The 27,916-nt window shown below is 36.1% G+C and overlaps 1 protein-coding gene across 2 annotated transcripts in view; it reads right to left on the bottom strand.

The window, feature by feature from the left end:
* ITPR2 (inositol 1,4,5-trisphosphate receptor type 2) overlaps positions 1-27,916 on the bottom strand; it is a 499,301-nt gene that overhangs the window by 131,663 nt on the left and 339,722 nt on the right. For both annotated transcript variants that reach the window (XM_031000671.3, XM_055358014.1), the window contains 7 exons: positions 26,948-27,135; positions 19,895-20,078; positions 18,933-19,189; positions 16,518-16,718; positions 13,954-14,064; positions 9,750-9,845; positions 8,140-8,262 (listed from right to left, as the gene is read on the bottom strand). In XM_031000671.3, coding sequence (XP_030856531.1) covers positions 8,140-8,262; positions 9,750-9,845; positions 13,954-14,064; positions 16,518-16,718; positions 18,933-19,189; positions 19,895-20,078; positions 26,948-27,135 — 1,160 coding nt within the window. The remainder of the gene's footprint in view (positions 1-8,139; positions 8,263-9,749; positions 9,846-13,953; positions 14,065-16,517; positions 16,719-18,932; positions 19,190-19,894; positions 20,079-26,947; positions 27,136-27,916) is intronic.

Raw genomic sequence — 27,916 nt, 5'->3', positions numbered from 1 at the left:
GCTACAAGTGCCTCTGTGAGTTGAAAAACCCAGCTGTGTTTTCTACGTTCTGCACTACAAGCAATAATAAAGATGAAGTAATTGTACGTTACTTAAAACCCTTCAAAGATATTAGAGATAGAAGTTATGTATCCAATTACAAACCATCCTTCTGCATCTACAAATAAAGTAAATGAAGCAATGCTGATTACTACATATTAGCATAAGAAAATGGAAGCTGCAAAGAGGTGAAGAGCATAAATCTCTAAGGAAAACACTGTAAGTAGTCTGAGTGATAGATACATTTCATATGGTTTCAGTATAAATTAAACTTTAGCTATTTGGAGTAATTTACATGCATATCCCTTAAAATGAATATAGCTCAAGCAATTGTAGTTAGTTATTAAAAACAGAATTTTTAAAGAAAAAAGTGGATTAATGAAGACTATCAGGAAATCCAAAAAATTTCTTTAGCATGACATAAAGAATCCCTGTCCTTAAAATGCCATGGCTGTTCCTGCCATTCTCTTTCTCTCTCTCTCTCTCTCTCTCTCTCTCTTTCTCTTTCTCTCTCTCTCCTGAAAGTTAAGAAAGAGTTATTGACTTTGATTAGGGATAAGCTAAAAATTCAAGGGTCTGAAATATACTAGGAAGTGCTATGCATTTTCCTTTTCCTGGAAAAACTAATCATAAAAGCCTTGCCTGATATCTCCAGCTATCCTATTAGACTTTGAATTCAATGGATAGTAAAAGCAGGCAGAAGGAGGAGTCGAAGACACAGCAATGGCATTTTACATTGCTAGAATTCAGACTGATGCTCTAATAATTATGTCACTCAGAAATAAATACATATCTAACAAACATGGGATGTTAAGCAAACAAATAATTGCTTCCACTTCATGATCTTTATATCAAACTAATAATTAGTGAGTCCCATTTCAATCCATTTCCTAGATTGCATTTTTTATTGTACCCATTAACCATCAATTTGAGAGGTCATTTAAATGGCCATAACCCAAAGATTCTTAGTTGCTCAGTGAAAGACATGTAAGTGCCTATTAGAGGATTTAAATCTATTCTATAATACCCAGGCATTTTTTTCCCATTATACTTTTTCTTTGTGGAAAGTTTCTTTTGTAAAAATAAGGCCTCCTGGGTGCCCAGATTTTGTAGATCCACTACTAATTTAGTAGCCAGGTCCGACATAAATGACACAAAGAACAATTCCAGGATGATATATAGCACAACCTAGTGTAAAAGTAAGTATGTGGTTCTAGGTGGACATAACAAATGTAAGAATTCAAAACAAAGAATAGTTGCTGGCTGTATTTTATCTAGGAAATGTGTTAGATAGGTCTCAGTTTGGATCTTAAGGGTATGAAGGTAACACTAAGATGAATTGTAACAATAGAAGGAGATATTCTATTAGTAAAAGAGAGAGATGGTATCATGAACAAAAATGAGAAAAGTGCCTAGCAAGAAAGAAGATATTACAGGGCCTGCTGATACAGAGTTTACTAACAATATTGGCAAAGAGTAATTTATAAAATTAAAAAGAAAGTTAAGAGCCGTTGAATAAGATTATGGACTGCCAGAATGCTATTATAAGCGTTGTAGGAGTCTATTAATCTTACATAGTGGATGTATTATCTAGAAATATTATCAGCATGCATGCATTTTTGCCAGAAGTTATTCCTTCAAACTCTTCTAGAGTGCCTGCTATATTGTAGGCACTGAACTACACATAGAAACAGAAAAAAAAAAAGATAATTGCATCTGTACACAAGAAACGTAAGCTCCAGTGGCAGAAATTATCATTAACTTTTATCACGGTAATGATAGTAACAGAAAAATATCTTTATTCAGTTTTTTAAATTATAATACTTAAACTATAAATTATCAAAGCTTTAGAATATATCATGTCCTAGTCAGTCATTCATTCATCCCTCAATTATTCACTCATTTGTGCAACATTTGTTAAGTGCCTACAGAGTCATTACAGTTATCAAGGATGTTTACACAATTCAAATTATTGTAGTTTATTTCATATAAAAACATATGTAGATACCACACAAGATCCCTACCAATATGACCAAAAGAAGTTTCTCTCCCTAAAATATTTTTGGCTCCTCTCCCTAAAATATTTTTGGCTCTTTGCAGAAGTTGTTCTGCTTGCCTGGACTGTCTTCCTCTATCCCTCTCTTTCAAGATTTAGTTCAAATGTCACCTCTTCCAGGAAGCTCTCTTGACTCCTAGGGGAAGTAGATCTTGTACATAACCTCCTTGTTAAGACAAACACATTCAATTATAATGATTTATCTCTCTCGCTCTTCCTTTTATATACACTTCATTGTGAGCTTCTTGATTGCATTTTTAGTCATCTTTCCATCTTAGAAACTAGCACAATGCCTGACATAAGAGGTGTTCAATAAATGTTGTTGAAAGACTATTTTATAATAAATAAGCCTGAGGTGAACTGTAGGTGATTAGTGTAATATTCAAGTACTAATAGCTGGCTAGGGGTAGGGTCAAGCTACCCAGGCCTTCTTTTGTTCCTTTAAATATGCCAAGTTCATTGCCACTTTCAAACCACTGGGATGTTCCCCTGCAAACCCCCCACCCCCACGGTATCCTGCTGGCTTTTGATTTTTGACTTAGATCTAGTCTAAATTGCTCCCCAGAAAACCCTCCAGATCAACCAATCTCTAATAGCCTCTAGTAACTGTCTTTCACCACGATCTATTCTTATTCACTACGTAGCTTATATCACCATCTGGTATCTTTCTGGTTCATTGTCTACTCTTCATTGCTCCCAGCCAGAATGCAAATTCCCTGAGAGCTGATCTGTTGTGGATCTTCTTTACCACTGCATTCCTAGTATCTGGCACAGCGCTTGGCATCTAGTAAGCACTCAATGCATCTATGAAACTCAATGAAAGAAAGAACAAGAAATGTAAATCCTTTACTCCACAGTGGTAAACTGATGGATCGAGGGCTGCATTCAGCTTGCTGCTGAGTTTTCTTTGGCCTGTTCAGTGTTTGTAAAAATATTGAATGATCTGCCAACTTTTAAAAGTTAGGAGATTCCACATTTTCACAAAATTTCAAAATATAGGCTTCTTTTGAAATATTGGAAGAAGTGGAAATCCAGGGCCTGCAAGCCCAACTGGCAAGTCAGCGGAAGTGAGTAATGGCTCCCTGCTTTGGAAGAGGAACGTCAGACTGTCCCAACCTCACCAGCCCCTAGATCACTCATTCACATACCCCATCTGGCCTTGAAGGTGGCTAGATTTTGGCCCTAATCTCTTCTACTAAAACTTTCTCTGTGACCCATGCTCTACAGCACCCTCCTATAATTCCTGCAAATCCTGCCCTCATGGATTGCTGTTACACTAAATTTTGGAATATGTCTTTACAGATGAAGCATCAGAACTTTTCTTCTTATTATTTTTGCATTATGACATGGAAAGATTATATAATTAGATACAAAAACTGAATTCATTATACACCAGAAGAAAATCTAGGTGAGTGTTTAAATGATCTCAAGGTGCTGAAAGAAAATTATTATGAAAACATAAAAGCCAGTAAATCAGTAAGAAATAAATATAACTAATATGACTGACAAAGAGTTCTTATCCCTAATTAAACTTCATTAAAATGAACCTTATAAAATAAGAGATAAGTACACTTTCAAGTAATTCACAGAAGAAATACAAATGACCAAAGAACATATTAAAAGCCCATTTTACCAGTAATCCAAAAGATACAAATCAAAATGTGATTCTCCTTTCATCTATCATATGTTAATTCATTCAGCAAACATTGTTGTTCCAAATACTATCAGTTTGGCCAATATTTTTTTAAATGGTCATAATTTTAGGATTCAGTAAGACAAGCACCATTATAAACTGTGAAAACAATTTTACAATATGCATCAGGAACCATAAAATAGTTACTACCCTGTGACCCAGTAATTAAACTTCTTGGAATTTATCCTAGAGAAATAATCAGTGTGGCAGACAAAGATTAATGTATGAGGATGTTAATCATAGCGTAATTTATAATATCAAGTACATTAGAAACCTAAATGTCTAACAATAAGGAGTGATTACATGAATCATGGTACATTCAAATGAAGAACAATTATGTAGACATTAAAATTATGTTTTCAAAGACCATTTAGTGATATGGGAAAATGCTCAAGAAAAATTTTCAAGCCTGCATTTTGAAAAGAATTAAATATAACCAATCAGAGTGACCCACTCTCTCTTGCCTTATGATCCAGGAGTTATTTTTGCTTCCTACAGCTTGCTATCTAATACTTCTCCCCAACCTGAAAAGCATATAACATTTCTCCATATGCTTCTTACTTCAGGTAGGCATTAAATGCAGGGTCTCAGACAGAGGAACAGAAATTGCTTCAGGAGAGAATGAAACAATATGGTTTAATATATATTGGACATGGTTTAATATATATTGGACATACACAAAGTACTGAACAGTGCTCTGGACTGTGTATAGTGACTGTCTCTACAGAAAGCAAGAAAAGAATATAAAAGACAAAGAGCAAAGCAGAGAGATGGGGCAGAGAGACATAAGGAAAACACGCAGAAGATAGAAAGTCAAAAAGTGCACATAGTTGGATTTTAAGGAAATTCTCTGCACAACACTATAGTATTAGAAGTTAAGAAATTCCCTTTTTGAGGTACTTATAGTTTTATGTAGATCAGACAAGACACTTACAAGAAGCATTATTTGTTTCTTGTAACACTAACCACAGGAAAGGCCAAAAGGGATGTCATGGCAGAAAAAGCAGAACTACCTTACTACCATGAAAAGAACAACAACAAAAATTGAAAGTCTGAGAGCACCAGAATAAACTGTCTGCACAAAAGATGATTATAGTAAAACAAAGAGGAAGTTGCATCTTGGTTTTGGAATTAATAAACTGTACAAAGCCAGAAACCAATTTGCACAGTCATTTGCCTGCAGGAGCCCAGTGACTGCATATCCACAATGAAAACAGTGGAAACTGGACTCTACCAAATTCCTATAGCACAGCCACATGGCCACTTCTGAAGCAGTGCTTACAACCAACCACTCCTTGTGAGTTTGTGGAGGACAACAGATTCATGAGGAACTTGGCAACAATCTTAGGGATTGGCCTCCTAAGAAACCAAATATGACATCCTAGCCTAGAGAAAGCCAAGGAGTCAACTGCAGAAAGATCAGCAGAGCACAATGGTCTCTCTTCTGTGAGTGAAAGCTCATAATTTTTCATGAAAAATTGGTGACGGAGTTACCCCATAAAGAATACATTTATATGGTGGCAAGGAAATGACTCCTTGTGTCACTATAATAGAAAAAGCGGACAATTGCTTAACTCTACACTGTCAGTTACATACAACTGGCCTACTTTTCTTCCATACCTATGCCTTCTTTGGGTTCTAAGAGGGACTCATGTGGACTCTTATTTAATATTTAATCTCCTACAGTGTAATCATGAGGCTTAAAGTATTCAGCAATTCAGAATCTCCTTTTCTCTTTACTCTCTTTTGTTTTGATGTTTGTTCTCTCTCTTCTCGAGGCTGCCTTTGTTTCTCTACTTCTATATTGGACCTTCGTTGCTCTACAAATCATTGCTTTTCCAACATTTTGCTTCTGGGAAGTTTAAAAAAAAAACAACTTCGATATATCCACCCCAATCATTTTCACATCATTGATATCATTGATTTCTCTTCCTTTCAACAAGTTGTTTTAACGCCTTGTAACATTTTTTTTACCACTTCTAAATTTTCACTTTTTGGGCAATTCCACCACCATCTTTGCATATGTCTATTCTCCTCTTCAAGCGCTGTAATAAACTCAAATTCATTAAAATAATTGGCCTTTATGCCATCTTCATTTTGAATTTATTTCATATATAGGTTGCTTTATGTTTTCTATCATCTTTCCATCTCTGAGCACTGCTTGCATTCTTTACCCTCTTTGTCCATTCTTCTCAACATGTATCATCGTCTTTTTAAAAATTTGTATTCTGTACTCTGGTTTTTTCTGTTTTTTGTTTGTTTGTTTGTTTGTTTTGAGACAGAGTCTTGCTCTATCGCCCAGGATGGAGTGCAGTGGAGTGATCTAGGCTCACTGCAACCTCCACCTTCCAGGTTCAAGTGATTCTCGTGCCTCAGCCTCCTAAGCAGCTTGGATTAAAGTCATGCGCCACCACACCCAACTAATTTTTGTATTTTTAGTACAGATGAGGTTTCACCATGTTAGCCAGGCTGGTCTTGAACTCCTGACTTCAAGTGATCCACCCACCTCAGCCTCCCAAAGTGTTGGGATTACAGGCGTGAGCCATTGCACCTGACCTGTATCCTCTACTCTTACGCTTAGTCTGCTTCAAACTGAAGTTACCTAACATAAGTCTTTTCTTTACCTTGATATTTTCACTGTTACCCCTAAGACACTGGTCATCTGAGATTGCTTTATTAAATTTCTTAATGGATGTCAGGTGGTTCATTCATTGTCTGCTGGCCAATCTGTCACTCTGCTGGCTCCAGGGCAAGCTTAGCTCATCTGGTTGTTCATTCCCCACTCAACAGCTACACAGTCAGGTCTTACTCATGCAGCTGCTCACTCGTGCAAGAAGACAACCTCCCCCATACAAAGCAAGACTATCTTGCAGTCAAGAAAACAGAGGTGGCTCTACTTCCCTACTTTCTTCTTCTGAAACTTATTACTGCTCATTTTGACCTTGCCTTTTTGACCTTGCTTGTCTTCCTTGCCTTCTTCCCTCCACAGTGCTACAGCCTCTAAAGTAACTCCTTGACCCTGTACACATATGGGTCAGCATGTTTCTGTGTTCATTCTAGTAGCCAATATGATTTTAATTCTCAGCCTGGGATTTTTTCCTTTCCACTCACATTCAATCTCTAGCCATTCCTTTGCTAGCTTGACTCACTTTGTGTCACATGACTTCTCTTTCTCTCTAAAACGACACCTTTTCCACATCCTAAATCTCCACTTTCTGCTTCCTTCAACCTGTCCATCATCCTGGCTTTCAGTTGCTCAGCAGCTAAAATGCTCATCTGTCTAGCTATGTCATCTGCCCTTACCTCTTTCTGTTCTACATAGGTATTTTGATACACTATGAGAGACCTTAAAATCTTTTCAATGAGCCAGATATATTATAAAACAATAGTGGTGTCTTTTGTTAGTATCTTTTAGAATCTGACTCCTTCCTGGAAGGTTTTGTAAAAATTATAGTCAAGTTCACATATATTAGACAGTTATACAAAGGGTAGAAGAGGGCATAAGAAATGTCTAAAGAGCAACCTTAAAAATAAATCTTCCGAGAATCTGACTTTATATCTATCAATGTTTATTCAATCAACTGATAAAACGTACAGGGAAACAGAAGGGAATGATTGCCAATGGGAGAAAATGATGAGAAAGAAAGATAGAGCAAGTCTCTAAAGTTTGAACTTCATTTTGTAAAAACAAAGGAGCTATCATAGACAAAATCAAATTGGCAAATGCACATTTAAAATGTTTAACTTCTAAACAAATTTGCATTCAAAGATGCCAATTTAAAGTTGATCTTCATGTTAATTGTATTAAATTTATGAATAGTACTCATCAGGCACCTGTTTAAGTTCTAAAATGGAAACAGTTCCTTCAAAAGAATTTAAAGTTTAGCCTCACACTTCCAATCAGAGGCTGCCAGTTTATGGCTTCTACAGAAAGCATGTCAACCTACAATTCAAGGAGGCCAGAAACTACCTGCTGAATTTGTCCTGATTAGGACTGAATGCACCCCCTCACTTCACACTCTGTCTCCCCAGTAGCCTCTCTTCCCCTCTCCTTCAGGACCCTCATTTTTTGCCATGGTTTATCCATGGCTCAGGCTGACATGGGAATGTCTCCTCCCTTCTGGCCCAGTAGTTTTGGGTACCAAGCACTGTTTTCCTGAAGACTGTCCCTTAGCATACTTTGGGGTGCATAGTCAGGCATTCTGGGAGGCTGTTCCTCTCTTTAGCCCAAACCTAGGATGGTAAGTGCTGAATAAATGAAGGGACCAGAACTTGAAAATATGACAAGCCACAGATATAAAACACGATTGACAGGATGAGCAAAATAATGTAAAGATATAAAATGTGACACCTGATGGGCCAGAATATAGATATTGTGTCCAACATCTTTTGGAGAAACACCATCATCTCCACCCTCATCATCCCCATGGTCACATTCCAATCCTTGGTTATAGGCATTCTTCATCACATCCACCTATCCAAAAAAAAAACAAGATTGAAATGCCAGAAACAACATCTGCTTTATATTTTTATGAGATTTAATTAAAAATTGGGCAGCTTCATAAGCCTCAAAAGTATAAAAGGACTCTAAATGAAAATGGCCTTGGAAACCATCCTTATTTCAATGAACATGGAAGTATCTTCCTACAATATTCCCCTTTTCCTTGGAAATTTTTGATATTTGAATGTTGATAGTGCCGAAGTTCCCATGAATTAGGAGAATTGAGAACCCCAATAAACATCCATTATTTACTAAGTGCCCACTAAGTAACAGGCAGACATGGTGCTAGAAATTGCCCTGGGAAGTGAGGACCCCAACAGTGGATGGGAGAGAGTACCCTCAAGGAACTTACTGTCCAGTGGGAGAGTCAGCAAGCAAGGGGGCAAACACAGTGCGGTGCCATCGGTCCTAATCCAGGGCTATGTATGTTTCTGAGGAAGCGCAGAGCAGGGGCATATACTCAAGCAAGAGGTGGAGGGTGGGCCACAAGGAGGAAGGGGATGACAGAATAAAGGTGTTGTTCACAGAGGAACTAGTATTTTCAAAGGGCTATTGCACAGTGCCATTGTTGAATAAATATATGACTCACTGCCACTTTAACCATAGGATAGGAAATGTGTTGGTCCTTGTAACTCACTGTTTGCAGATAGACATTACGCTCTCATTAAATATATATTAAATCAAACTTCACTTTATCTCTCTTTTTGTCTGCCCTCCTCGACTCTTTTCTTTACTAATAAAGTGAGAGCAAAAGAGTGTTGTGCCAGACTTTCGTAGGAGTTGCCCATAGCACCAACAATGGCCCTGATGTGAGTGGGGCTTAATCATCAGAGCACTGAGCTATATTATGTGAGTACATTCTCAATGCTTTTGGAACCCAATGCTTTTAAAATACACCTGCATTATTTCATAATGTGCATGCCACGAGTGAGAAAGAAAAGATAACTTCTACAATAGGAAGACACACTAATGATCTCTGTGGAATCTCTACTAGAGTATGCACAGTTTCCTTGAGGCCAAGCATTGTACAACATATCACTGAGAAGAACAGCTACAAAAAATATTAATTTTATTTTTATTTTTCAGAAACAAGTATAAATAAAATTTTTGAAGAGTACAAACATTTTTTTTACATCCCTTCCTCATATGCTCCAGTACACCATTAAACTAAAGCCAACTTTTTTCTGGCAATACACATTTGCATATAGTTTAGTATAGTGTGATAAGTTGGCTAAGAAAAGTGCTTAGAGTGGATAAAACTACTGAAGTCATAAGGCCCAACTCATACAGGCCTTTGTCACCACAGGGCCTTCTGAGGTATTGGTAATGGTAGGTCATGATGTTCCATTTGTCTTGGTAGAGCAATGAAAATCAATCGACTTTTTTTTCTGACATGCATTCTCTAAATTTTTTCCTTTTAGGCTACCCAATATTGACCAAGCTTTTAAAAGTTTTCTTACCAGTTCTCTGGGTCTCATGTTAAAAAGAATTCTTTCTGCATTCTCACTGTCATGTCTGCTTTCCATAATGGCCAGCAAAAGTTTAGATGCATTGTTCTAGAGACACAGATTGAGTTAATGCGCATGCAAAGTCTATTTCATGGATTAACGATTTCTCTGCATTTGTTTTAATTGAGATTACTAGGACCTCTTTTTTAATCAAACGGAATTTAAAACTGCTAATTTCATTTGACTTGTTAACATTCTAAAATAGAACATCTTACTTCATTGTCAACACAAAATATAACTAATGAATCATGAGAGCTATGTTACAAGAGATATTTTAAATATTGGTGAAAAGGTACTTCAAATGCAAAAGTGACTTACTATATACCACACTAAAATATAATCATATTTTCCCTCACTGTTTCCTAAATAGGCATTTCATAATGATGTTTTAATAAAAAAAAGGTGAACAGGTATCAGTAACATATTTTACAGAAATGGTATACAATTTAAAGAATTTAGCACAATTGTTAAAATGAAATATTAATATATATTAGCAAATTGAAACCTAAAATAAATTTAAGCAATAATTAGAATTAATCTATAAAATTACAAATTCCATGTGTTAGAAATATAATATAAACTTATTGATAATGGCTTCCTAGTCTCACTATATGGCAGGCGATATGCAACTTTGTTTACCTTTGGGTTGTGAAAGAATATCTTCTATTTTTGCTTAACAGAGAATGAAAATAGCTTATGTTGTCTTTGAAGTGTTCTAATTTGTTTTATAAATATATTATCTCAACCATTTCTACATAGAGATATCAAAAATATTTCTGATACAATTTATAATCCAAAATAGATACTCAGAGTTACAGAAAATCTTAGCCAAGAAAGCACAATATCCTAAACATTTTGAAAGATGTTACTTCATGCTGTGTTTTTAACAGTGCTGGCATAGAATTTTGGCAAATTGCAATATGAAATTAAATATCCAGGATTTATTTCTACAGTGTGCTCATAATATTCATTTAGATAAAAATCTTAACCTCCACACATAATCTTTGATAGAAGTACAAAAGAATTGGAGTTAACATGGCTTTAAGATGCTTCTAAGTGACTCAAAGTTAACATAACATAGAATGAAAATTAAACTGAATTGTGTTTGGTCTAAATAAATAATGACCATGCAAATTTTGTTAAGGTTGTGCAAATTAATTGTCCTGGGTAGTTTTAACATCAAATTCTATCCAACTATTTTCCCCCCAGAAGTACAGCCTAAAGATCATCTTAAGTGACCAATAATAGTGATGATGATGAAGATGATGATTGACACTAATGTCACTGACTCATTATGAAAAGACTTCAGTATTTTGGAGGAAAGGGAGTATTATCTTTTTCTGCTCCATTTTCATTTTTTTGCAGACTTGAACCAATCCTAAAATCCACTTCAACAATCTAGTATCCCACATAAATAACATACCTAAAAGAGTAAGGTTCTAGAATTAGTGGAGAGCTTAAATCCTAGGAGTAATCTGAACAGACCTCCATGGAATTCAAAGCTAAAACCTTGGCAACACTGACAGTGCTATCTAATGAACCTACCCTCAGCAGGCCCAATACATGACAGCTTAAAAATACATCCAATTTCAGAATGCTATTGGCAATATGGTATTTTTTCTAGCCAATCTTCTTTTCTATATTATGTCAGAAGAATAGAAATCTTATAAACAGCCTAATGAAATATGAATTGAATTGATAGTATAAGAGTCTATATGTACCACAAAATCAAATGAAATATCAGTGTTAGTGCAGGAGTTTCTTCTTAAAGAAGCCAGATTCTTTAAAAAAAAAAACAAAACAAATCTTTACCTATTTACAAATGAAGCACTTCATATTTACAGCTCAGTTTTGCAAATGAAAATAAAAAGTAAAGGACAACAAATATGAAAAAGTAATAGAATCTCATACTAAATGAGTACATAAAGCTAAGTATACTTAAAATTAGGGATGATTAAGCAATTAAATTCAGGAATGAATGACATAAAACCTTAATAATTTTTAATATGGTATCTTTTTAATGTTAAAGATAATTTATTATTTAAAGTACCCTATGCACGGAAGTCCCTTAAATTTACTAATATATATTATTCTGTCTTACAAACATTGTTCTTATATTGGCCAATGTGTACAAACCCTCAAAGATTGTTTAGAAAACTACACACACCTCATTCACTAAGAAAAAAAAACTATACTTCAAATATTTCAAGCCAAATCTATATTTGGTATTTTGACTTATCGAACTGTCATATTTTTAAAAGGTAGCAATTGTACATACTAAAATCAATAAAAATTTAAATAATATATATTTTTTTAAAAAGCATTTTCATTTGAATAGTTGATAATATCTTTGTGCTGTTAAGTGATGCCCTCTCACTTAATTTTTTTACATAGGCTTTGATTTGTAAATAATCTATATGCTTATACTTTATTTTAAATGGATGAGCCATTCAGTATTTCTGTCCATTAAGTTTAATTAATTACAAATGAAATTTAAAGGTATAGTCTTTAGACTAATGAAGGATTTTAAAAGCCAAAGATCAAGACCTCTCTATGTTGTTTCTTAATGCATTATGGTTAAATATGAATTTAAGATAAAACAACAAAAATTTTTCTAATAACTTGAATTTAGGCTGACTATCTTACAGGCCTAGGCTGGTTTCATTAACTGAAACATGATGGTAATGAATCGAAGGGCACAAGTACATCTATGTAAGAATCGTCTTTGTTAATCTATGAATAGAAAGAGCAGAAGCTTATACACATTACAACTGAAAACATGAAAAAATACAAACTAATCTCTATTAAAGAAGCATTTAAGCTGGGTGTGGGCATGCACCTGTAATCCCAGCTTATCAGGAGGCAGATGCTGGAGGATCACACGGGCCCAGGAGTTCAATATCAGCCTGGGCAACATAGTGAGACCCTGACTCAAAAAAATAAAATAAAGATAAAGAAGCACATGCTTACTAAGAGCCTTTAGCACAATCTTCACGTAAACATATGTACTTTCCATTGTACTACCTAAACCTAAATTTAGAAACAGGATTAGAAAAATATCATTCCTATTCTTCTTGGCTATAAATTTACCCATACAAAGTTAAATTTAATTACACATTCTTAATAGTCTTGGATAGACAGGGCTTCACAGAGAAATTGTAATTTAAGCAAGGATTATTTTTTCCTGTTTAACCCTAAACACAATAATGTGGTCTTTACTAGCTCATCTCAATTGAATATCATGCCTTAGTATTTGGGCTTTATATAGTTTATTGTGTATATTAATTTGTGCTCCTGAGCTCTTATAAATGAAACTGCTGGGAGCTGTGTACAAGGCTTAAACTAAAGAAACCTCTTAAAGACAGTGTGGATATCACTGAAAGTATTTTGGGAAAAAACTAAATTTTAATGTAAAAGAGAACAACTTTTAGAAAGAAGAGAACCATAAAAATAAAATGCAGCACTCCTTTGACTTTGTCTAATTCCTTGTTTCTTTCTGGGTGGAATTCTGTAGTCAATGTGTTTTAAAAATACATCAGCACCTTTTGCTTCTCCCTATAATGAAAAATATAAAATTAAAAACAAGGCCGGGCACGATGGCTCATGCTTGTAATCCCAGCACTTTGGGAGGCCGAGGTGGGCAGATCACGAGGTCAGGAGTTCCAGACAAGCCTGGCCAACGCAGTGAAACCCCGTCTCTACTAAAAATACAAAAATTAGCCGGGCATGGTGGCGGGCGCCTGTAATCCCAGCTACTCAGAAGGCTGAGGCAGGAGAATCGCTTGAACCTGGGAGGAGGAGGTTGCAGTGAGCCGAGATCGCGCCACTGCACTCCAGCTTGGGTGGCAGAGCTAGACTTCATCTCAAAAAGTAAAGTTAAAAAAAAAATAAAAAATAAAATAAAAATAAAAACAAAAGGGAAGTCATGAAACACAGTGGCTGCTTGGAAAACTTCCAGGAAAGGACCTTGCCATGGAATATTACCTCAAAGCTAACTTCACATTGCATCCGGAGTTTAGTAAGCATTGTATTTTCACTATCCCTTTCTGTCAATTGATTAGTTGAAGACATGATAATATGCTTTTGACAAGAGCTGCTTGAAGATTGTACTATAGAGACTGTAGCTTTTCTGGCCTGAACAGTGGATTTGCTCTACCTTTAGCTGGAGCACCAGGTCCATTCGGTATTTACCAAGAGGGTTTATGTCATTCAGAATCAAAGCAATGATGATATCAATCCCATTAGATTCATGTGTAGCGATACAGGTCTAGAAAACAAAATATTTGTAAAATATCAGTTTATTCACAACAGAATAGCACTAGAACTAACAGGATATAAAACAACATAATCACCTTAATTTTTGACCTTTAAAAAATAGGTAAGATTTACCTTTGAGCATTTGACTTATTCTTTTGTATAGGGTCTGGCAATTAATTGATTAGTATTGATCAAATGGTTTTGTATGCAGAACACTGAGCGAGACACTGCATGAAGCACATATCTTTTAAAATGAACTGTGTTTATAGAATTTCAGAGAATACTGGTTAAGTTAAATATCCTTTCATTCAATAAACTTTAATATACCAATCAACAGAGGAGATCTTTAAGGTCAGAATTTTAAGATCTGAATTATCCTCAATAAAAGAATTTTCCCATTTATGAAAGACATGTGTCCCTCATACCTGAGATTTGTAGGCAAATTTTATGGTACCAATGAAGCATTTTAATTTCGTTGCTACTTAATGCTAAACTGATGACAAGAGATGCTGCTGTCCAAGCCAGATGGAAGTGAAGACAAGTAATATGAGACTCTCCTGATGTTTGGGGGCATGCTGTCAATAATGATGGCTGAAGGAAAAATTTACTGGATTTCTTAAACTTACATGAGGGAATCTTGATTGGGGAAAATTTATGAAACATCCTGTGAGATAAATATCCACATTTTGAAGGTTAAGATCGACCATGCTGGGGTCCTGAATTTAATTTTACAGGTCTTAAATCAGGAACTTGTGAGCCAGATTTGTAGGACTATGTGTTAACAATGTAGCACCTTGTCAAGAGGTATGAAAAACTGAAATCCTGGTGAGTTAAATGAGAAAGACCAAAATCAAGACAAGTTCAAAATGACTGCTTTTTCAGCATGGGCCTTCTTTCTCCCTTCATACAACGGAGTTTTTATTCCTCTGACACAGAGGAAAGGTGTTTTCTACCCATCTCCTACCTTTCCTGAGGTTCTTCTGCTCATTAAAATATTTCCCAAACTTAAAGAGAATCTTTTTGCAGATTATCTCCAGAATTTGCCAGCAATCTTTCCTCCCACACATTTTCAGAGCAATGGGGAATTATATGTGGGGTTCATGTTATTTGAAAATTAGCTTTTACTTTTAGAACTTATTTGGTTTTAGTAAATTACTTTCAAAGCTCTATTCCATTCTCTTATGAGACCAAAACTGGGGAACATTCTTACAAGCTTTCCTGGAAATAGCAGAAGAGACAAATGGTATAATTATTTTCTATTATAGATGTACAAGTTTTTATCAACAACAAAACCAAATCTCTGAATTTGTATGTTTTTCCTTAACTTTAAATCAACATTTAGGTTTTCTCGTATCATTGCTCTGGGAGACTGAAATATAACCCAGAAAAATGCAGGGAAAAATCCACAAACTCTTTCGGTATTTCATATGTACAGTACAGAAAGGGAAAATACCCCCATAACAAATTGTTTATGCCAAAACCGTCCTGTTTTCATTGTACACACCTACGCATGTACACGTGTGTATAGATTCATAAATGTATGTGTGTGTGCCTAGACACCGTGTGTATGTGTGCGTATCTCATGTAAACTGCAATGTTTAAAAAAGCAAATTTCTTTTTCACAATTTTCTATGTCAATCGTTGATGTTTGCTCTCAATGACTTTTTTAATATTTATATCCAGAAATGTTTATGACTTGAAAACTCTGTCTTCTGGACTGATCCATGCTTACAATGGTAGCTCCAAGATGCCTGAGAGGAGGTGAAACAGTCAACTGGCAAACTTTCAGGTGGCATCCCTTACCTTGATTGACCAAGTGTCCTGCCTTCTACTCCCACAATATATCCTTGATATCCCAGAAAACAAAATCAGAGACAAACATTCTGGAAAAGAGACTTGAAACTGTGCCCTCCAAAATGTAATATAGTCAAAAGAGCACTCGATTTAGACTCAGAATCAAAAGTCCTTAGTTGTAAGAATGGCTCTACAACTTATTGATTCTGTCACTCTGAAACTCTGGAAAGTCACTTAATCTTTGGGTTAGAACCTATTCATCAGCAAACTAGGAATAATGATACCTATTCATAAGTTTATTGTGCATATAAAAGAAATAACATATACTACTCCTTGTAGGGATGTCAAAGGAGCCAAAGAAAGTTTATTCCACAAATCCTGGAAAAGTTCACTAAAGATGAAAACTGGGTGGTGGTCATGACACATATTTCACTTTTTTCAGTAAGTCGATTTTTATCTTGAACATTTTCATGGGACTTGTTTTTATAATGAAATTATATACAAATACAGCATAGTATTTCCTTGTCTATAATTCAGTCTTTGTATGTTTTATTAGGAAAGTAAAAATGTCTGGCAAAGCAAGAAGAAAGATCTTTCAAGTGCACACAAAGATTGGCTCCTTCCCCAAATTAATCCCTTTACTAATTAGTCATGGATACTTCTGGTTACCTGATTTTCATGGCAAGGGCCCTGGCAATACTCAGTCAAGCTCTCCAGGGTCTGGTTGACCAGCGCTACATTCTTCTCATTGATGTAGAGACCCAACAGGCCCAGGCCACCGGTTGTACTTCCACAAATGCAGTCCAGAAACTGAAGGGTCTCACAGACTAGGTTGTAATTTGTTTTGTTGTTTTGATTCCTCAAGAAGTTCTGAAGGCAAAAGAAAATAAAACTGAAGGGTTACAAAAATTCACTGTGCTGATTGTTTGCTGTTCTTCCCATACGTGTGCTGTCCTAACTTTTCTTTATAAGAAAAGTATTCGCATTTATTAAAACTGTCCTCCATTTAAGGAGGGAGAAATGCCCTTAGGTTTTTCCCCAAGCATCTATCTATCTATATATATATATATATATACACACACACACACACACATATGTATACATGTACATATATATGTATATATACACATATGTGTATATATGTATATATACACATATGTGTATATATATATCAAGATAGTTCATAATAAACATTTCTCAGTGTCATTATCATCAAACTACACAGAGAGGGCAAGAGTAATGGGAAGTCAGAAAAAGAGAAAAAAAACTAGGTAGAAAGAAGTTCATTAGGGAGAGAAGCAAATTTTCAATTATAAATAATCTCATATGAACTGTGCAACTTCATTGTTCATTAATTATAAATGATATAATCATTATGAAGGGCAACTGGAAGTATCTATCAAAATTTTAAGTTAACATACAGCTCCACTTCTAAAAAAGTTTTTCTAGATATATGTACATAAGTACACCAACAGGTTCCCTGCATACTGCTTGTTATACGAACACCAGAAACCATATCATACCTACGGTAATGTGACTGGCTTAATGAATAATAGTACATCCAAACATTAGAATACTGTAAAACTATAAAAATTAGGTACTTCAACATGTACCAATAAACATAACCTGGTAATAAGTAATTGACTAATAACCGATATTACTAAATGAAAAATGTAAGTTGAGGAATACCATAAAATACGATTTTTTTTTTCTTGAGACAGAGTCTCACTCTGTCACCCAGGCTGGAGTGCAGTGGCACCATCTCCGCTCACTGCAAGCTCTGCCCCCCGGGTTCACGCCATTCTCCTGCCTCAGCCTCCGGAGTAGCTGGGACTACAGGTGCCAGCCACCACGCCCAGCTAATTTTTTGTATTTTTTTTTAGTAGAGACGGGGTTTCACTGTGTTAGCCAGGATGGTCTCGATCTCCTGACCTTGTGATCCGCCCATCTCGGCCTCCCAAAGTGCTGGGATTACAGGTGTGAGCCACTGTGCCCGGCCGGAATACCATAGAATATGATTTTTAAAAAATGTTTACCTGCACAGTTCAATATGCTTATGCATGCATAAAAATTTCTAGAAGAAAAAACCTGGGCCCTGACAATATTCAGTCAAGTTCTCTAGATTAATCACCTGTTAACAGTGGTTTTCTCTGGGGAGTAAACCTAGTAAAAGGGTAAGCAGGGAAGGAAACATGTTTTATATTTTAATTTTGTATTTATTTCTATTAATTTATTATTTAACATGTTTATTTGAATTTATATCTACCATTTATTCTTCTTAAGACAATTTTAAAAGTAGTATTTTCTATACTGATCCCACACTCCTACCAGTAAACTGTTTAATCAGATACTATCTAATGTGTTATACACCCTATACATCTATTTCCTACACTGACAGACGAAATGGGTTAGGATAGGCCCATGGGCACTGATCCAGTATTGTCCCTCTGGAAGCAATGTTTCTGGCCTTGGCCTGCCTGTGTACAAACAATGCAAAAAAGAGGCCAAAATTCAAAAATTCATAGGCATTCCTAAGTTCATTTATCTAACAAAGGAAAATGCAGGAAAGAAGATATGACACTGACTACACTCATTTTTGAATGTATCCACCTTCACTCTGGTTAAAAACATCCTCTTCTATGTTAACTCTGTTTCAAATGAAGACATACAAATATACTCAGTACTCTCACTCAAGAAATATCAATTGGCTTGAAAATAATGAAAGCCCCTCAAGAATATAAAATCATGAAAGATATAGATGAGACAAATGTGATCTCTCTCAACAATATAACCTTACCAGAGAATACTAGGAAGACAGGATGCCCACTGAGGCTAAAAATATTTGAGGCTAAAAATATTGAGGAGGATGACACCGTATGAGCCTGATTTTTTTTTCTTGCATAAAAGGATTTTCTTCTTCCTTTTCTTCACTGATACCAAAGTTTCTTCCCATTTCAGAAGAGCACTATTGCTTTTATTATCTTTCTAAAACGCTGTCTGAAACTACTTGCTGGTTTTATTTGAATTTAATTACTTATAAACATAGGTTGTATTCTCAGCTTTCACACAAAACAGAACAAATACCTGCAATTCCCGGTTGTGATTCTCACACAGTAACTGAAGAAATCTCAGTATTGGCTGCATGATGGCAATTGCGGGACTCATTGTTACTTCCTCTGCAGATTTTTCCTCAGTGTTTCCCGCTTCTGGTCCTGTGCACATAATGTCTATTTCTGGATCCATTTCTCTTCTGTATACACAATATGCTTTGGATGTTGCTGAAGAAGCTTCTGTTAATTGCCCTTTCATTCCCTCTTTTAAATGTAGGGTTGAATCTCTTACTGAAAACAAAGCAGTACTTTTATATTTCTGAACCAATTTGCTTTTGCTAATTAAAAAAAAAAAAAAACCAGGTACCCAAATTCTCTAACAACTGAATTAAAAATAATCTGACAAAAGGTGCAACAATTTCCAAAAAAGATTTGAGAGAGCACTTAAAAATTAAATTTGCAGTGGGTCATAAAAAAGATCTCAATGCTTAGCAAATTTTAAAAGGACTCATGTCTTTCTGATGTATACATATATATATTCATGTATATGAGTTTCATATTCAAGGAGGTAAGAAAATGTGACAAACTTCAAAATGTTAATGTCTTTATGATTTGTATTTAATACATGAATGATTTTGTCATTCTGAATACCAAGAATCTTTCATTGGAGTTTGGTGTGGTAATTTCTGTTTTTAAAGTTTCATTTTCATGGTCACTTAAAAGATTTGGGGCAGTTACTCTTTACCATGCATGCCACAATGAAATCAAACATCTTTCATGCCGTTGGTTGCTTTGCACTGCTTATGTCTCATTTAAGTTTAGTCCTGCAGAGCCGTTTTAGGGTCAACCCATGACCAAAATTCTTTATGGATGATCAGAGCCACAGTGGGGATAATTAAACCAAGAGAAGAGAGACGAAAAATGTTAATGAGATTTAAATGCTATTCCCCTCTTTTCTCTCACTCTGTTCTCCCAAATACTCAAATACTTCTTTACCTCTCATTCGTGGACCAGATGTCATCAATTCATTGTCATCGTCCCTTTTTTTGTTACCTAAATCTATGGTATTAACTGTCACTGTTGATCTTATTTCTTTCTGAGCAGCCTTCATTCGATCATAGAGAACTTTAAAGAATTTTTCTGACTTTTTTTGTTCATGCAACTGCTGGTAGAAAGAATACTGCAAGAAAACATATTTTAAGACATCAATACCCAAGGGGAGACAAATAGTGTTTTTATGCTTGAACTAAACATAAGCATTATAGGTAAAAGCACACACTTAATGCACCACCCATTATTATTTCATAAATTGACAGCCTTTGCCAGTTTCTTGTACTATTTAATGTGTACTAATAATAGTTGGTATTTACTTAGCATTTTCCACTAAACTCCAACATATTTTCAGATGCTGTTTAATTTATCCTTACTGGTTATATATTTTTAAAAACTTACAGGGACATTGTAAGAAGTTGTATGGAAAGAATTCTTTGATTTTTATATTATTATAAAGTCATGCATTGATTCAACATGTGTGTATTGAGTGCCTACTATGTGTCAAGCCCTCTGTTAATAGGGATAGAACAAAAATGGAAACCAACCACAATCCTTGCTCTCATGAGTTTGTAATCTAAAGTGGAAAATAGCCATCAATCCAAAGATCATCCTGTATAAACATGAGTTTATGGAAAGTTACAAAGGACTATTTTTCTCTTTATCTAAATTACAGCACATTTAATTTGGAAAGTGTTACCATGGTAGCCTCACTCATGGGATCTCACTGATAAACAGGTACCAACTTCTTTTGGTTCCTCATTAGCTACATTGCTTTGCATGGGGTCTCAGACAAATCCACCTTAAAATAAATATAGTCAATACTGATGTAGAAATGGTTCAGAAACAAAAGTATGATAAAATGTATCTTTGTAAGATGTGGAAATATTCAACCTTGGGAAGATTTACCCTAATTCTTGCCTGCTCAATGCCTTATGGAAGTGTCCAGGAGAAGCAGTAGGAGGTAGGAAAGATAACACATTCCAGAGAAGACAGAATTTGAAGTGGGTGGGGGAATTATAACTTATTACTACCAAGATGATGAGATAGACACGAGACAAACAAGATAAATATCATTTGTAAATTAATAAAGATAATAACTCCCTAACTGTAGTGAATAAAAGAGTTATATAAGCTTGAGGAGAGATAGTATGAAGAAAACATAAGAAAAAATAATTTCCAGATCAAGCAGAACTGGCCCTACTCCAATATAAGAACATTTAAACAGCCAGTTTGGGGGAGTTTGCCCCAGGATATGCTTTCCTTTAGGAATTCCTGGAAACATGACCCACAGGTCTTGGGATCTGTAACTGAGACTCTAATGACATCAGGTCTTGAAATGGTTGCCTACCCTGCAATTTTCTCTGTGGGCAATGTATATACACAGAGTGTCTTATGAAGCCTTAGATGTCAGCTGCACACCTACAAGGGTAAGCTCCTACACAGAGGGCGAGCAACCCTCAAGAAAGAAGGCCAAAAAGTCACGGTAACCATAGCTACCACAGTAAAACAGTCAAGCTGGTTTTGTTAATTCAAACAACAAATGCAGCATCCACAGACCTCTACAATCCCATGAATTAAGCAGATGATAAAGCCCAAATCTTTTCAATATAATGGGGTTAGAAGGTGGAAGGAGTTTCCAGTATATTAATGAGGAGTTATGAGAACTTTGTGGCTCTATTAAAACAAAGTTTCATAATTTATGTAGTTCTTCCATATATATTACTTCATAGATACTTTCAAGTCAACAGTGTGATGAATAGAGTGCTCTTAGTTCCATTTTATAGATTCATAAAATGAGGTTTAGTAAAGATGAGTGACTTGCCCAATATTATATAACTAGTAAGGGGTAGAGCTAGGATTTAAATCTAGATTTTCTGACTCTAAATCACTAAATGTATAAAACAACCTCTTACGATCAAAATGCTAGATTATTTACATAGATAACACCTTTTAAGAACCAGGTATCTACAATGCTGAACAACACGATTTTAAAAAGGAAAAGTAGGTTTCATATATATTTATATAATCTCAACAAGTAGCAAAGGTATTCCTTTCACTAAAGACATGATTTTTGCTTAGGAAACTACCTCCATTAGCTGCACAGAGTGTAAGGGGAAAGAAACTCCAAGTGTTTTGGAGCTAAGGGGGATGGATCAACAGATATGTGTGACAGGAGACTGGAAGAGGCAGAGAAGGGAAGGGAAGTGAGAATGGAGAAAGACAAGAGCATGATGCAGGGAGAATCCTCAAGTGAAATATCCTAGGGGTGAGGATGGAGATGGCTATTTCTAGAAAAGAGATGCTTTTGCATCTAAGAGCACAGAATCTGGAGCCAGACTGCATCGGTTTGAAACCTATCTCTATCTCTAACTAGCGATGTAAGCTTGGGTCTATCTCAGTTTCTTCTTCAGTAAGGTAGGATAACATACCACTTACCTCACAGGTTGTTTGAATATTCGCCAAGTTAATACATACAAATCACAAAGAACAGTGCCTTATATTTAGTAGGTATAATTTTTCTTATTGCTATCATTAGGTTCCATTTGAAATTGTAATATAAGTACCTCCTGTATCTTCTCCTTCAGTTGATTTTTAATGAAGTATAGAACATACATACATTGACTTAATGTAGTTAGAAAGGAAGAAATAAAGGAAGGGGCTGCAGTTCTCAGTATGACAGAAGCAGGGGTGTTAAGAATTTATGTGCTGAGAAAGCAAGACTTTTTTGGCTAAGGAGACAGTGAGAATGTAAAACCCCCATGGAACTGGCAAGTGTCTTGGGGAGGAGTGCGCTTTAGACTGCTATAGGGCAAGGAATAAGATTTGAGCTAATCTCAACTAGACCTCTTAGAGCCAGGAAAACATAGTTGCCATCTGGGTTATACAATGTGAGACATCCGAGTAGAGGAAGGCTGGTCCTTATTGTCATAATCCATCTTAAAAGAAGGTTTTCATATATAAGAGTAATTTAATGCTGTTTCATCAAAAATATTTGTTGAATGGCTATAAAGCACTGTAGACATAAAGAACAGGATATGATCCCCTATACTGAAGAAGTTGAAATTCAATTGGAGAGGCAGAGTATAATACAAATTACAACCAAACAAAGTAGCACATGCAAAATGCCAAGTGGTATTAAAGAAACAAGTGCATGGAAGCTGAGATAAGGGAATGGACACCAAATGTCCCAGACAGCTAGGAAAGACTTTGTGAAGAAGAAAGAATTTGATTAGGACCATTCATTCACATATCCATTCACTTCTGCACATTGACTGAACCCCAAGATTGGTCCAGACACAAGGGGTACAAAGATGAATAAAACGTAGTTTCAACCTTTAAGGACTTATAATTTACTAGATGAAGTCTGATGCACACATGAAGAGGCAAAATAAAGCGGCAGAAATGGCTGGGCGCAGTGGCTCATGCCTGTAATCCCAGCACTTTGGGAGGCCGAGGCAGGTGGATCACCTGAGGTTAGGAATTGGAGACCAGCCTGGCCACAGGATGAAACCCTGTCTCTACTAAAAGTACAAAAAATTAGTCAGGCATGGTAGTGGGTGCCTGTAATCCCAGCTACTCGGGAGGCTGAAGCAGGAGAATGACTTGAACCCAGGAGGCAAAAGTTGAAGTGAGCCGCTATCGCGCCATTGCACTCCAGCCTGGGTGACAAGAGTGAAACTCCATCTCAAAAACAAACAAACAAACAAACAAACAAACAAACAAAGTGGTAGAAATGTCATTAAAGACATCCACAGGTTATAACAGGGGCACATAGTAAGTAGTAATCAATTCTACCCAGTGAGATATGGAGCCTAGGCTTCTAGGAGAAATGCATTGAGTTGAATCCTCAAAGAGGAGAAAGCAGCATGAGAAATAACACAACGCATTTGAGGAATGGCAAAGAGCTAAGTGTAGCTGATGCATAAGAGGAAGGATGGAGGAGGCAAGAGGGTGGAAGAACAAGGGAAAGTTGGAAAACTTGAAGAGATCATGAAGTATCTTATGGACTGTAGCAGGGAGTTTGTCTTTATAGGGCAGGTGACATATTTTAAGCAGAAGAATAGCATGTTTTTGGAAAGGCATCTTTGGCTGGGTGCAGTGGCTCACACCTGTAATCCCAGCACTTTGACACAGTGAAACCCTGTCTCTACTAAAAATACAAAAAATTAGCCGGGCGTGGTGGTGGGCACCTGTAGTCCCAGCTACTCGGGAGGCTGAGGAAGGAGAATGGCGTGAACCCAGGAGGCGGAGTTTGCAGTGAGCCGAGATTACACCACTGCACTCCAGCCTGGGCCACAGAGCAAGACTCCATCTCAAAAAAAAAAAAAAAAAAAAAAAACAAAGGCATCTTTGAAGGCAACACGGAGAATGATTTGGAGAAGGGCAAAACTGGAAGCAGGGACACCTCTTAGAAGACTACTTGTCACTGTCTAGGAAAAGATAAGGAGGATCTGTAGTGAGAGCTGGAAAAGCAGGAATTGAAAATAATAGAGTATGGATATGAGGGATATTAAGGGGGCAGAATCACAGAAGTTGGTCATCAGTGGGATGTTCAGGAAGAGAGTAAGTAAGGGTGGACAAGTTAAGGTCAAGGATGACTATCATTTTCTGGTCAGACAACTGGGTAGATGGAGTGCCAGTCACTGAGAGAGGCAATGGCAAAAGGAGCAGTGGGTGTATGGAGAGCAACAGCAGACTCCATGTGAGACATGTTGAGTTTAAGGCATTTGTGCACATCCCACTAAATATTCTGGAAGACAGCTGGATACATAGTCTAGAACGTCAGTAAGTTCAGAAGCATCCAAACACAGTAAATGTTAAAGATGTGGAAATGAATGAGGTCAGGGTGGGGAACACACAGAGTGAGAACAGAGAGTCCAAAGAAACTTGGGAGTTAAGCAGAGGGAGGAAAACCTTTGCAGAAGGCTAAGAAGAAATGGTAGGAGGTAGAAGACAAGCTGGAGAGGGTGGTATCCCAAGACCCAGGCAGAAAAGGTTTCAAGAAGAAAGAAAAAGTCACTAGTGGCAAATGCCACAGAAAATCATGTAAAGAAGGACTGAAAAATATTTCGGTTGTGAAGAGATCTAGGGGAACAACTTGCCAGGAATTTATAAGTAGAAGGTGCAGTTTCCAACGGGAGCTGGCTTATTCCCCAGCAATATGAGGATATAAGTAAGCATAAATAAGTGCGAAGGATGAAGGATGATCCCATCTGGTGACCCTTAGTGACCTAGAAACAGAAATCTACAAAAGACTGTAATCCTAAGGATATCTTCTAGAGATGCCCCCCACCAAAAAAAAAAAAAAAAAAAATCCTTCACTTATATCCACTGAACAAGCCTTTATCTAATGTTATGCGGTTGACTGGACACTTTCTCTAGAAAGTCCCAATTGACAGAACTTCCTGGTTTAAGTCTGAATAGTATTCTGTCATGTTTATATACCACATTTTTAAAAATCATTCATCCATTGATTAAGTGAAATAGTGGAATCTAAAAATGTTGAAGTCATAGACGTAGACAGTGGAACATTGGTCAAAGAGTCCAGTTTCAGTTAAACAGGAGGAGTAAGTTTTGGTGTTCTACTGCAAAGCAAGGCAATGATACTTAATAACAATAATATGCTATATATTTCCAAATAGCTGAAAGAATTTTAAATGCTCTCACTACAAGTAAATGATAAATATTTGAGGTGATGGATATGCTAATTATCCTGACTTGATCATTGCACGATATGTGTGTGTGTGTGTGTGTGTGTGTGTGTGTGTGTGTGTGTGTATATATATAAAAGCATCAGATTGTACCCCATAAATATACACAATGATTATTTGTCAATTAAAAATTAAATTAAATTTTAAAAAAGTCCCAACTGAATACCTGGTTCAGATAAGATAATTTCCAAAAAAACTCACTCAATTTCCTCCATCACCTCCTTCCTCAAATTCCCTCAGAGGAAATCTATGCTGCAGCTACAGCATCATGAGAATTTTAAACACTTTCTTTTCTCAACTAAGTACTATTGATTTAGCGTTGTTTTTGTCACCATGCCACTTGCTGCTCGTGAGGCCTTTACTCCTAAAGCCACTGTGATTGGATGTGTTAGATGGTAATGTTCCTATTGTTCAATGTATTTGATGGTTAAATGAAGCACAATATCCCAGTTTCAAATTAGACATGGCTTCTGCTGGCCATGAGTTGAGAAAATGGCTTTTGGAATTTCTAATTATATACTTAGTTGTAAGTAGACAGTTTTCTTTACTGACCAAGGCAAACCTAGAAAGAGAAGGCTACCGAGCAGCAAAACAGACAGCTACATAGGAGGAATAAATTCCTGTGTTCTAATCCTCGGTAGGGTGGCCATAATTAACAATTTATTGTATATTTTCAAACGGCTAGAAAAGTGAATTTTGAGTGTTCCCAACACAAAGAAATGATAAACATTTGAGGTGAAAGATGTGCTAATTACCTTGATTTGATCATTACATATTGTACACATGTATCAGAATATCACACTGTACCCTATAAATATGTACAATTATTATTATTTAACCATAATGATAAATGAAAAAAAAAGACTGGAGGACAATGTCTGTCATCTGGGAACGCTCCCCAGCACTCGGGCTCATGCAGCATGTTTTGCCTTTGGGTGTAGTCAACCCTACGGGCCACTTGGCAGAAGTTTCAAAAGAAAACATGTGCCTTCTGGAAATAGTGGCCTAATCTCCTGTGTGCAGGTGAGCATATTGCTCACTGTTGTGGAATTCCTGGAATAATGTCAGAAGGAAGTTTCAGAGGAATGTTCTGCTTGACTGAATACATTGTGAAGCTCTGTAGTTTCTACAGCAAACAAATTTAAGAAAAGTGTGATACATGGATTTTTTTTTTTTAGATAGTAATAAGAGCTAAAAGAAACACATTACTTTTCCTTGGTTTCTGTGACAAGTAAACAAGAAATACCAATAATAAATGTAATCCCTATGATTGATGAACAAGTACCTGTGTTTGTGTATTTCCTCCTTCAAGCAAGGCAATGCCGAGGAAAATGCCTTCTGAAAAAATTCTGTCATTTTTGGTGTTCACTATAACATCGATGACAAGTTCTGATGCACCTTCTTTATCCAGCAGACACTGAATGTCTGACATTGATATCCCCATCTTATCTGAATCTTGTCCAGAAAAGCTTCCTGTGATTGGGAAAAATAAATAAATAAACCTTAATTGTAGACATTATTAACATGTAAGGTTTTCAAATTCTTAAATTTTATTATTTTAATAAAAATATTAATCATTGAGATTTTTCCCTACAAAGTTAAATATAATAGAAGCTTGAGGCTGGGCATGGTGGCTCACGCCTGTAATCCCAGCACTTTGGGAAGCTAAGGCGGGCAGATCACTTGAGGTCAGGAGTCCGAGACCAGCCTGGCCAACAGAGTGAAACCCCAATTCTACTAAAAATACAAAAATTAGCCGGGCGTGGTGGCACATGACTGTAATCACAGCTACTTGGGAGGCTGAGGCAGGAGAATTGCTTGAACCTCGGAGGCGGAGGTTGCAGTGAGCCAAGATTGCGCCACTGCACTCTGGGCTGGGTGACAGAGTGAGACTCTGCCTCACAAAAAAAAAAAAAAAGCTTGAGTTTAAAAATATCAAAGTTTGTAAAAACAGAACTCTTTATTAAATGTTTGACACATGTGATTAAATGTTTTTCTTAAAAACAGAAAGAGAAAACTAGCTTTATTTTGTCCTTAATTTATACATTAAGAGATTATAACTTAAACTATTTTTCCAAGGTCAAAAAGCAAAATCAATTCTGATGTTCAAATCTGTTGTTTTATGAGCCCCAAATTGTATGAAAGTTTTTAACAGTGATTTTTAAATGACTCTTTTATATCTCTGCCATTTCAGTAAAACACTAGAGTAACACTGACATGAAGATGTATCATAAGAATCCTAAAATAAGAAAAC

This window comes from Gorilla gorilla, chromosome 10 (genome assembly GCF_029281585.2).
Source record: "Gorilla gorilla gorilla isolate KB3781 chromosome 10, NHGRI_mGorGor1-v2.1_pri, whole genome shotgun sequence".
Classification (NCBI taxonomy): Eukaryota; Metazoa; Chordata; class Mammalia; order Primates; family Hominidae; genus Gorilla; species Gorilla gorilla.
Note: the sequence above shows the minus strand (reverse complement) of the source record. Positions and strands in the feature narration are given on the sequence as shown.